The sequence below is a fragment of the Scomber scombrus genome, chromosome 22 (genome assembly GCF_963691925.1).
Source record: "Scomber scombrus chromosome 22, fScoSco1.1, whole genome shotgun sequence".
Classification (NCBI taxonomy): domain Eukaryota; kingdom Metazoa; phylum Chordata; class Actinopteri; order Scombriformes; family Scombridae; genus Scomber; species Scomber scombrus.
Genome location: NC_084991.1, coordinates 16,085,004 through 16,097,901, shown reverse-complemented (window position 1 = coordinate 16,097,901; position 12,898 = coordinate 16,085,004). Strand labels below are relative to the sequence as shown.

At 38.8% G+C, this 12,898-nt stretch overlaps 1 protein-coding gene across 1 annotated transcript; it reads left to right on the top strand.

Moving 5' to 3' along the window:
- Nucleotides 1-437: 437 nt before the first annotated feature.
- Nucleotides 438-8,142, top strand: LOC134004734 (protein FAM180A). The gene is made up of 3 exons (XM_062444108.1): nucleotides 438-572; nucleotides 7,299-7,396; nucleotides 7,813-8,142. Exons 1-3 carry the CDS (start codon nucleotides 497-499, stop codon nucleotides 8,140-8,142), a joined length of 504 nt encoding a protein of 167 aa, XP_062300092.1. The 5' UTR covers nucleotides 438-496.
- The last annotated feature ends 4,756 nt before the right edge of the window (nucleotides 8,143-12,898 follow it).

Genomic DNA, 12,898 nt, shown 5'->3' with positions numbered 1-12,898 from the left:
AAAAATAAAGAAACTGGGATCATCCTTTAAGCTGATAAGGATGTTTGTTCAGACTAGTGCACTTTTCTGCAGTTTTGTCTGGCTCATGGGATGCCATCATGCTTAACTAGTTGTTTTGTCACCTAGTTATACAGTCAGTTGGAGAGTCACTCAGTAAATGAACCAACCAGCCAGTCGAGCAGTTAGCTGACGAAAGAAGTCCAGCCAACGAAATCCTGATGATTTCCAGATGTTGGCCCAGACTGCCTGGCCTGAGAAAAGAAAACACACACAGAGAGAGAAGAGAAAAAAAAAGAAAAAACAGGGAGAGAGGATGGAAGGAGGAGGGGACAGAAAGAACAGTGGTCCTGCACATGACACTATTGCATGAGGAATGCCGCAACCCGACAAGCGGTAAATTTACATCCACCGTTTTGATGGTTGTTTATGAATGTGATCGCATACCTTGTGATAGACAGAGTGAACTGTGTGAGTAGATCTGTGTGAGAAAATCAACATGCCACAGTGGTGGGCTCCACTCATCGTTGTTTACCTGTCCATCTACCTGGCAGCCACTCAGCACTACAGAAAAGGTAGGTGGACTTACTACTTTGGTGTTTTAGTGAGCCTGTCTCCATCATCTCTCATAGGCCACAAAGAAATGTCACTATTTTCACTATTTACATGTACAAATTATTCATTATACACAAATTACAAGTTTAATCTACAAACCTATAAGAAGGTGGAAATACAACAGTAGATAAACAGTAATAGTGGCTCAGTCTTAATGCATGTCTGTAAAAGAATGTGTTATCTTTGAAAACATTATGACATGAAGGACATGAACTGCTTATTTCCAGCGATAAATGACTGTGCTGTTGTTACTGGATCCACTCACTAAAAGGAAATGCCTTTCTCAACACTCACATTGCTTGACATCTTAGAATAAGTCATATGATGCTAAAAACCTCCTTCAAGAAAGGGAGGGCAACTGGTATAATTTTAGAAATACTGTGTAAACGAAACATTTTTAAGAGATCTAAGAAGGTCTAAAATCTTCAACTAATGTGGATGTTAATCACATGATCAATCAAGTAAACTTTTCAACCTTTTTTCCTCTGCCTGGAGTCAAATTGTTGCATTTATAGATTCATGTTTCTTAAAGCAGTATTAACTGTTTTTTTGTTGTTTTTACCATTTGGAGGCTGTGACACGAGCTGTAAACACACCATATAAACTAATGTGCTAGCATATTCCTATCAAACAGCTGCCTAATTATAAATCCAGCAGACATGGAGCAACACTGGCATTCATTAGCAGACATATTTCTATCTACATGCTGAATAAAGTCCAGTATTCAATCAACTTGTATCTATTTTAGTTTCCACCAACTCCTGAGGACAATATCTCTTTAGCTGCTAAATACTCCATGATGTTCACAGGCCAGTAACTTAGTCTATGGGCTGTTTGGAACTGGGAATTTGACCCAGTATTAATAGCATAGAGAAATATTTATCAGTGCAGCTTGAATTGTTTTGGTCTAAAGCATGAAAAGTCACTGAGTTTAAAGATATTGCCATCAGACTTTTAAAAAATCTCACTGTGTGTAACTGAGGTCCCTAAAATAGCAGACTTTTTTTTTAATTGAAAGGAAAATTCCCATGAATTGCTTTGGTTTTCATGTAGTCCGTGTAGACCAATCACATTTGAGTGGGCTTTGGTTTGTATGCAGGTAAACGGTCCATTTGGAGAACAAAACAGGCAGAACACATTGGCTGAAATATGATCTCTGAACCCATTGGCTATTGTTTGATGACGATTTATTTTTTTTATTTTTTCAATGTATCTGAATATATATATATATCTGTTTATAGAGATTAGCCAAACTATCATCTAAACATTCTCAAGTAGCTAATTGGATCATAAACAATGACAGACACATGAAAGAGGAAGCCTGCTTCTTACATCTGCTTGCTACATCGAAACCCCCAAAATGCTGGCGGTTACCCCAAGAGGCTAAATTGTCGTTACACATTCAGTTTTGAGATGCTTGTACTCAGTCAGTCATTTTGAGAAAGAACACCTCTCATATAAATAATCCAGATACCTCTGAATGCTTAAAAAAAACCGCAGTTTGGTGACCAAACAATGTGATAAATTCTTGAAACTTTAATGTAGCGGAGCGGTTGGCTAAACCTTTCCTCCCTGGTTCATTGTGAAGAAAAATACCTGGTGGGTGAAAACTGGACATATCCTCCAGTAGCTCCAGTTATTACCAGTATCCCCAGTATCATACCCACAGTGCCAAATCTTCCCTGGCAATACAAAGAGACTTTATTGTAGCTTAAGCTCCTCACACATTTGGCTCACAGTGGGAGAATTGATGGTGAAACCTGTGTTTATATTGTAAAAGGGAGATTTTGTATATCATTTGCTAGAATATTTCTGTTTAGATCTGAACAATCGTTTGGAGGTTCTTTGAAATGCTAAGCAGAGGATGAGCTGCTGTGGCGGAGATTTTATTCTCTCGTGTCCTTTTCACTCCCTTAAACCATAAACCGAAGGGATCCAGGCGTCCGTTTTGTTTTGTTTTTGTTTTCCCCCTTCTCACTCTCATCAAGACATCCCTCCAGCCAGGAGTACCATTTAGCCCTGCTAATTAATGGATCTTTGTTGTTCCCTCATCTCCTTGCAAGCAGTTAGCGGGCGATTACAAGTTCCCTGCCTGTGCATAATGACATTGGGGGAAGCCTGCCCATCCAAACACTGATTGTTTGGAGGAGGGAGGGCAAGCATGAGGGATTGAATGGGCTTTGAACAAGCAGCAGGAAAAGCTGTAATGCTGGAAGGAGAGACATCTGCATTAAATATTCAACCAAATTATGAGACAAATAAGTTGAAATATATAAATCACCTCAGGTTTGTTTGTTTTCCTGCATTATTTTATAAAAATGTTCTTAAACATCTCATCATTGACTCCACTGTTGGGAATACAGAGCAGGGACATTTGATGGAGATTTAATTTCACACTACAACACCACATAATAGAGTAGCATAGTGTTTTAAGTCATATTTCAACACCTCAGTATATGTCAATAACCTCAGTAGCACATCCATTTTGAAAGCAAAAAATGTACAACTGGCGGCTGTCTGAATATAAGGTGTTTCTAGCTCAGTCTCTCTACATTATGTAATCATGGGGGACATATTACAAGCATATTTTGACAAAATAGGATGATATTTCATTTTACACTTACATTTCTAGTCAGTCGCACTAGCTCTTCAAGCTTCTCCATTTCCTGTATTTACACAATTTCATTCTATAAAGCATTGGGGAAGATGAACAAAATAAGTTCAAGTTGTTTATTCCTCTGTTAAACAGTATGTCTAAGAAAAGGGTTAGATAAAAGTGGATGGTGCAACACAGCTAATGAGCTAATAGGTTCCATAATTTTAGACTTTGCTGCTCTGTGGTCTCACAATGGTCAGCACTGTCAAAGACGGCTTACACATTTGTGGGTAAAATATTACCAAACTCGATCCTAAATTTAAGTGGATTAATTTGTCCCCATGGGTGAATCCACTAATTGCAGCAATTTCATTGGAATGATTACATTTCACAGTTTAAACGCTGTTGTGACCAGGCCTGAAAGGTTTCCTGTGGTTTCTGACCTCTGGTAGCACTATGGAGAAGTTTTTATGAGTGGGTTATGAGTGGGTTGTTATTTTGTATGCATCATGCATGCGCACCATGTATGCATGCATGTGCATATGAATGATGCAAACACACCTATGGTTTGACACTACTCCACTGATCTACAGGTGACTATAATGCACTGACAAAAGCAGCAATGCACCAAAAAAGACAGATATGCTAGTAAACATGGGTGTAAACATTAACTCAGAAAAAAAAAAGTTTTGCAGATGTTTGTACAAGAAAACTCCACATGGCTCCTTAAAGTCTGCTTTCATTCCAAAGCCTGCTACTCCCTCTTTGCCCTGCAGTGGCCCTCAGCCTTTTCTGCCTCTTATCATCACCTGACCTGCACACCTGTTCCCAAGTCTCTCATCAGCTCCTCAGTGTGTATATTTTTACCTCAGTTCCCTGCCAGATTGTGCAACCACCCATAGTGGTCCAGCCTTCTTGTTGTGGCTTGCCTGACTACCCTCCTCTCTTGTTATTACACTTTGCCTTTCATTTTGGATGTTTTCTCTGCCTGCCTGACCCCATTTTATTCTGGTTGCCTGTCCTAACTGCATGCTTGTTGCTGAACTCTGTTTTAATAATCCATAATATAAGTTGCTTTTATCTTACCTTTTTTCCTCTGAATCATGCATTTCACTCTTCTACTTGTTTTACTGTGCCACATTTTACAGTGTTTTTGCCATGCAGTGCATTTTTGTTTGTAGCTTTATAATTGTTACAAGACACATGGCCTGTTTCTGTGTCTACAGCAGTACTGCTCCAACCATGTGAGCATTAACCAGCAATAACATTTTTATTACAAACTGCTGTTCCTGCTGCTGCTAACATAAAACACACACTTTACTGCCCAAGAACTATTGTTGTACAGCAACCAATGATAGAGAGCAGAAGACAACTTATATGCAAATATAAAAAAAAATATTAATTCTAAATTTAAATCAGCATCAGGTTGGTCTCCAAGCCATAATTGCTATCAACTTTTATGTCCTTTAACAACATAACCTTGTTCTAAAGTGCTCTATCTCCTCTGGGTCTGGGTCGATTTATTTACACTGACAATGCACTGGAGCTGTAGTGTCTCTAAAGTATCTAATATGTGTATGAGAAGGCATTCCTCTGCTGCTGATCCAGAGTCACTCAGTCAGTGATGAGACGCGCTCACAGCTGCACATCAGATTTGGATCTAAGGACATGTCCTCGGTAGTGTTCAATGGAATTTGGGCAGTACCAGGATTAAATTCCTGGAATTGTGGTGAAGATTTTGAAACAGCATTTTTGTTAATCATGCAGGAGGATGAAAGAAAATTGTTTGACATATTGGGAAACTAAGTGTTTGTCACGCCAAGAGTTAGGTAAGTAAGATTGATACCACTGTCATGTCTGTGTGGTAAATATGAAGCTAGATCCAGGAGACAGTTAGTCTAGCTTAGCATAAATACTGGAAACAGCTAGCCTGGCTCTCTTGGCCAGTAGCAGTGACTTACTGTAGTCTCCACTGCCTGGCAACATCTGTAATGACAGCATTTCATTACAAATAAGCGAGAAAGCAAATAAGTGCATTTCCCATGAATAAATAAAAATGGAAAATGGGATGAAGCACTCTTGGAGTATTGCCAGTATTTCTGAAAGACCCTGTTTGGATGGGACATGTTGGAGAGGTGAAATGGAGATAATATGTTGAGGAAGACACTAATGTACCAAATTCATTAGATTTATTGGTCAAACGCTGGAACAGAGAGTAACAAATTTCCTTTACATTTTGAATGGAGGCTGGAATGTGAAAGCCAAGTCGGAGCAGAGACTGGCAGTCACCCAGGCAGGAAGCAGGTACATGGGGAGATCAGCCAGTGCATGTGGCTTTGGCTGGCCTCACAAATGCCATAAAGCTAAATGTATCTGACTGGCGAGGCTGTGGGCAGCAGGGCTGATCATTACTGCAGAATGCTACAGAATTGGCGAGGCAGCACGCCATAGATGCCGCTGCAGGGTAGGAGGATTTGATTCGAATTCATATGAAGCCCAGTGTTTATACTGCTTACCTCATTAAGATCGGTGTGTATGTGATGTATGTGTTGGCTTACACACTGAGCCAAGCACTGAATGCACTGGAAAAATATAGTGAAATGTCTGGAGAAGCTCAAAGAAAGTTTTACCTCACTTCATTACGCTGTGAATCCCCTTTCAGCTCCAATCAACTTTCAGTTCTCCCGAAGCAGTGTATCCAAATTGGTCTTAGAGTTTCAAACAAAGGAGGGAGTCATAATATGAACAGACTAAAAGATTGGGCAGCAAGAGCAGACATATAGTAAACAGTGTGGAAGTGAAAAATGTGCATCCTTGTATGACCCTTCTTACTCTAACTTTTTATTCCAGCCTTGGTGGGAATTGACCTTCCCGAGACGTTCCATTACCAGCAGGAATCTCTGCTCACCATCACACAGAGATGTTATACAGAAAAATGAGAATGCAAATGCAGTGTTGTCAGGTCAAGCAAACTCATAAATCATTGCTGGAACACAGTCATGTCCTTAGGATTTCATTAAAGAATTTAAGAATATAGCCCTTATCTTCTGTTTGCATTTTGAGCCAGTGAAACTAAACAATGCCTCTTTGGATAGATAAATGCTTAGAGGTTTGTTGTAGACTTCTCAAAGAAAAAAAAGTCACTTATTTAAGTATTTGTTTTTTAAATAGGCTCACGTATATAGAAAGAAAATCATTTCAATACATTATAGAGATTGTGCCACTACATTATAAGGATATGGCGATGTAAAAAAGGGTCCAATCATTAAAAGTAGAAGTAACAACATCTTTAAAGTAAGAATCAGAGAAAACAAATGTGACAGGTGTTGAGTCGAGTGTGTGTTTATGAAGAGCAGTTTTTATAATAAAGGTATGCTGTTGAGTTTTTGGTCACTAGTCCCTGTTATCCCATATGTTCATGTTGAACATGAATGCACACAAGCATGTTGTGGATGCACTCCTATACTCTGCATTATTTAAATTCATGATTAGTAGACAGCAGTCTAGGAGCAGTTTTCAAAAGTATTATTGATGTTGTGTTTACAGTACAGCAGAATGATATTGTAGTGAAGTGCCACTACCTCAAAATTGTACTCCAGCACAGTATTTGAGTAAATGTGCTAAGTTACCTTCTGCCCCTGGTTAAGAGGTGTGTCACCATGTGCAATTGCCTCTGGTTATCGCCTCCAGTAAAATGGGAATTTCATGGTATTTTATCATGGCGATGAGAAGTTTCATTTCAGCCATATCTGGATATCTCAGTTTACCCTGCTACACATATGGACAGACACTTTGAAAACGAACCAAATGAGGTCAGCAACACCTGCCCCTCTGTGAGCATGGATATGAAACCTCTGGATGCACCGGCCACTGCCACTTGTAAATATACAGCCTCCATAGCTCGGGTGGAACGCCAATTACCCTGTGCACAGCTGGAGCCAGATTCTATCCACCCTGCATAATATTTGAGCAGTAATGTATCTGTGTTGACTCAACCTCTGGCCCACCCACATGCATGCCACGCTGGATAATGTGGTGCCTGATACGAGGGAGATTCTCTAATCCAATTTCACCTTCTCATGTGTTCTAGCTCTGTATCCATCAGCGTATAGGATAAAACGAGGGACATATTCGCTGATCGACCCTTCCTTCCAGCATTCATTGGAGGATGTCAACCTGCTTTTTGAGGTCAGTTTAGGCCTTGTGGGCTCAGAGTGGGTTTCTAACTGGAAACCAGTTAAAATATGTTGTGAATTTACAGAAGACATTTCCAGTTTGCACATTTGTGATCTGTCTTCAACTGTTGAAAGCTCCTGATTTAAAAAGAAATGAGCTGAAAACATTGTGTACTGCTGCTGTCCTGCTAACCATTAGCAGAAATCTGAAGAATGTGTTTACTCAAAGTTTTTTCTGACACTGTTGACGGGAACATGAATATCTTCTGATGTCTTCAGTTCACTTCGCAACTGGGTAAATAGTTTTGTTTAAATAGTAAACGAAAGTAAAAGTCATCATTTTCTGGATGGGTTTTGTATGTGGAATTTGGTAAGTTAGTTATATCGTTTAGATGAGCAGTCTCATTTTTTTATGGATCTCTATCTCAGATCCTGCTGGCTGGAATGCAGATCCAAGGCAAGGATTTCACCATGTTGATCCCAGATGAGGAACTGGCCTCTATGAGGAGCGTGAAGAAACTTGAGGTCATCTGTGAGGACGTTCTGCCCAAGAAGCTCTCTGACATCCGCCGTTTGACTGCCGAGCTCACTAGGCGCCGGCAGCCTCTGAGCCGGCAGGACTTTGAGAGGACTTTGTTGACCCTGGTTTACACCACTCAGACACTGTCTCAAATCAGCAACCAACAGCAGAGGGAAGTGTGGATTGATGCTTTGATCCAGCTGTTCAGAGCCCTCCAAAAGGACCTTGGACCGTCTTGAGGGAAAATTTGAAGATATCAAAAATGTACTGGCATTATTGTGGTGACATGTTCTTGTTTTGTTCTTTACTCATAGACACCAGTGCTTTAAACAAAAAAATCTGATCTGGTTCTACAGGGCTCTCGCATGCATGTGCATGAGCGCAACATCTCAAAAACTGGAAAGGAAATGATGTCATGTTGCAAATCACTGCTAGAATGTTGCAGATTTGGCAAAACAGGCCACTGAGGTACATTTTAATACACGACAGTGTGTTACACTGCAGCTCTTGAAGCTGTATCCTGATTTCATACATATTCAACATACTAATTGCATACAGTAATTATACAGTAATTGTATTGCATACAGTATATACTGATATTGTCATAGAATACTGATTTAATTTAAAGTTTCACCAGTTTTTTCAAGTGCTTTCAATAGCAACTTGTGGGTTGTTGAATCCACTTACTAAACCACAAGCTCTGGAAAAACCTAGTGAGTGAACTTCAGATAAGGTTTCATTGTCAAATACAAGAGTGAACTTTGACACTCAAGAAATGAATGCACTTTACTGAAAGTACTGAATATAATACTGAAAACTCCTTTTTAGAACTGACTTTGACCAACAAACACAAAGAATTTTATGGCATGCTAGATTCAGCCTGAATATTATTATTCATGTCCAAATACTGCACGATTATGACAGAACACCCCTGGTTATCGAGCAATATCAAAAATCTTTTCTTGATGAGACTAGAATAATATTACATATCTGACATTATCAACATAAATATTATCATTCTTCTATTAATCATTTTGAGATATACATTCCTTTCCTGGAAATTCTACCAGCCAGAAACTATTAAAAATAATATCACATTCACTGTTTGATTTAAGTGCTTTATTATTAATTGTATCACTGCTCTCAGCTCCCAAATATGCAGTTATGTTTTTCATCTGTCATCTGGTTTTAATGCTGCAAGGTTGATCCTGCTAATTTGTTCATTATGTAAAGATTTAATAAAACCAACAAATCATCTGAGCCATATATTTGCACAATGGCTTCAAACATGTCCCAATGTGTGCTAATAAACATCCACGTTTGCAGTCTTTACGGGCTTGTGGATGCTTTTATTTTTTAAAAAGAAGAAAAATATACAAACTATCAGTTGTACTTTAGGTTGAGGATTCCATGCATAGTTACATCCATCCACCTGTGCAGACTGTGTACATATTTGGAATTACTTTAGATGGCGTTAGTCACTTGGCTCTGTCTAGAAAAGATTGCTCAGCTCTTTTGATTTGCCGGTAAAAGCCCTTTGAATGAAAACCACAGATTTGTAGTTTATTGAATCCGTGTACATCAATAGCCCTGATTACTCATTTGAACAAACTGTAAAATGTTTGATAGATGTTTGCTTCAAAGCTACCCCTTTCCCCACTTATTTTGAGGAACAGGTACATGCTGTAATATGCTTTCATGGATGGAGTGGACAAAAAGTACATATGTGCTTTGTGTTGTTTTCCCTCCTTGACACTATTGACTTTTTCAACACTTTACTTTTTGGTACAGTTCAAGCTTTTATGTGTATACTGATCTCCTGATGATTGTCATTTCCTTCCACCAGAGCTGCATATTCCCATCTTCCTACATTTAATTTCAGGAATTTCTGCAGTTTGTCTTTAAGTATTCACCCGATGCCTGTGCTACTGGCACTGACTCTGGAGGACTGATTGATGAAGAGGTGCTGGACTGTGGAATTTACTTCCAAGAAAGAGGATCAGCCTTCAGTCCCCATACTGATTTAATGATGATGATGATGAGTTTTGGGATGTTTCTGGACACCGTTTGACAGTGTAAAGAAGCTAGGATATTGAAGAAAGCATGCCTGAAACCAATGAATCTTAATAAACATTCCCACACTTAAAACCTCTTCATGTGTTTTCATTTGTTATATGAAGCACAAGAAATATCTCAAAAGAGAAAGAGAAGCGTGTATAAAACTGGATTTACACATACTTTTTTTCTAACTTTTTTTTCCTTTTTTCTTTTGTTGTTTATTGCTTTGTGAGTATCCATCTTTTTTCTTCCACATAATGTCATAAGCTGAGTTGCTCCTTACCTTTATTTGACAGCTCTGCATATTTGCAAAGTCAATAATTAGAGATGACTTGTGCTATTGGGCAATATTGGCTTAGGCAGAATATCAGTCAATTACAAGCTGAGTCACGTAACTGCAGACTTTTTCCTTATATTTTGTTGCATCTTTGTTTGCACAATCCACATCTTAATTGTCTCAAAGTTTTTAAAAAATGATTCTCTATTTGATCTGCTTCTGTTTATCTACTCCTCTGTGATTGTTTCGTAAATTTAATAAGAAATAAAAACCTGGGATATTGACTTATCAGTGCACTTCATGAAAAATGAGTCTGTAATATGTTATGTGTTGTGCATTTCCCCTCAGTGTCACATAGAAAAACCTCAGCAGCATAATGCATGTTGAGAGAGCATCACCAAGTGGCTGCAGACAGAACTGCGGTCTTAGGGTGTCTTCATGTGAAGATTCATGCCTTTAAACTCTGTAGCAATAAGCTCCTATAATAAAGTCCTTACTACCCATTTGTAATATTTCTATAACATTATTGAGATAACCTAAACTAAAAAATAAAAATAGATGGATATAATTGGAGGTGTGCTGTAGTCTATATACATTGGTTGAAAAATACATTATGCATTAATAGTAATTGAAGGTTTATCAATACGAAACCATAGATGTTCCAAAAGCAGACATTTTACATTGTAGATAAGTGCATTCAAAGTATTTATAACCAAATTACATGTAAAAAATCTGCTCTGAAATGTCCAGACCATATACTGTTTGAGACAAAAGTTATTCAAATACAAGTCATGTATTTGAATAAATGCATATACCAAAGTAAATATCATCCATTATGAGCTGACTGTGCTCACTAGGTGGCAGCATTTCCAAACGTCGCTCTTGGATCCTCTCTGAAATTTCACTCATGATTCAGTCATGTTTTTTTTCCTATTGATTTGTGCAAGTGATGTTAGGAATAATGGGTCCATAAGAGAAAACTGAGCCAGCCAGCACAACATGTGATAGTAGTTTTCTCCTGCTCTCCATCCTCAGTCCATGTTGTGCCTATATGTACACCGTAAAACTCCTTGAAAAACCGTTGGATTACAATATACTTTTCTATGCCGACAAAAGTTTGGTCCACACAGATGAAAAGCAACAATGTGGTATTTCTAATAAGAATTTCCTTTTTTGTTTTTTTTTCACAATGTGTGTGTGTGTGTTGTTTTTTTTAGTTTGATGTTGCTTAATTGGAGCTGAATCTTGTCAAAACTGGAATGTGCCTTTACGAGGAGAAATATTTAGCAATCACCTCCAGCTGAACACCCAGTTGTTTTAACTCAAGCTTATCAGCAGCATATGCTCTCTCCACAGCTGTCAGACATATTTCCATGCTTCAAATCTCACTGTGCTGGCAGAGAGGGACCAATGAAACATGTGTGTCACATATACACACAATATGCTTTTCTGTACCAAATTAAAACAACTCAGTACTTTATACATGTTTTTAATAAATGACTGCACGACAACCTGAAAGGCTTTTTTTCTCTTTGTTTTCAAGTCAGATGACTCACGGTGTTACTTAGCGTGTGTCTCCCCGGATATTATGAGAAAATAATTCAGGATCTTGATGTCAGGTATCGAACTCTCCGACCACACCATTAAAAACATTTCTCTGGCAAATCACGAACAGGCCATGCAAGGCAGATTCTTTTCTTTGGAGATCCTTTTTCACAAGATGTTCATGTGTTGTTGTTTTTTTAAATCAGCCACATCACTGTCATTCCAAGCAGGAATAAAACACAGAATGGAGGCTGTGACTAAAAAACTCCAGATGTGAGACTACATACTGGGAGGTGATTTCTGAGCTGCTGCAACACCTACAGTACCGCGAGGTCATCAACATGTGCCTGTCAGTCAGTGGCAGTCTTGGGTGATTTTGCAGTTTCCTTGCATTGCTAATACCAGATTAACTGACAGCACTCTGCACTGTCTGGAATCTGAACCTGAAAATGTACAATTTCAAGGTTATGATTGTACAACTTCTAAAGATTTTGCATTATAGCAGCCCATGTTCAGTTGAAACCACCACTGATGGATGGAGGATGGAAGCAGGTCATGGTCATTCTAATGCAGCTAATGCAGCGTGTATAATAGTAGCTGAGCCTAAAAGAGGATGGTGCCAGCGGGTGAAACTGAAGAGGGGTGGGATGGATGGATGGATGGATGGATGGATGGATGGATGGATGGATGGATGGATGGATAGATAAATGAAATGACAGAGGTGGGATGTGTTAGTCAGGGAGTGGGATACCTTGCTGTGTCAGAGAGCCAATTACACAGTGTGAGAGAGACCAGGCAGCCTGCTCAAAACAGCCTCCTGCTCTCTCTGGCTTCCACAATTCATCACAATATTTCACAAAAAAACATTCACAACAGCTGGGATACCATCAGGGGATATCACAAAGCATAAATAAAATAAAAGATACAGTGTTTTGTGGGTAATGTTTTTCCTGATACAAACTCAACATTATTTGATATCATCCATTTTTGTTTACATCCTACAAGTAAAGGCAACACAGCTACCACAACCGTCACAGTTTTGGGATACTGTTCCCACCAAATGGATTTGTTAGGCATCACAGACATTTTGATAAGGGAATGGGAGAAAGTTATTA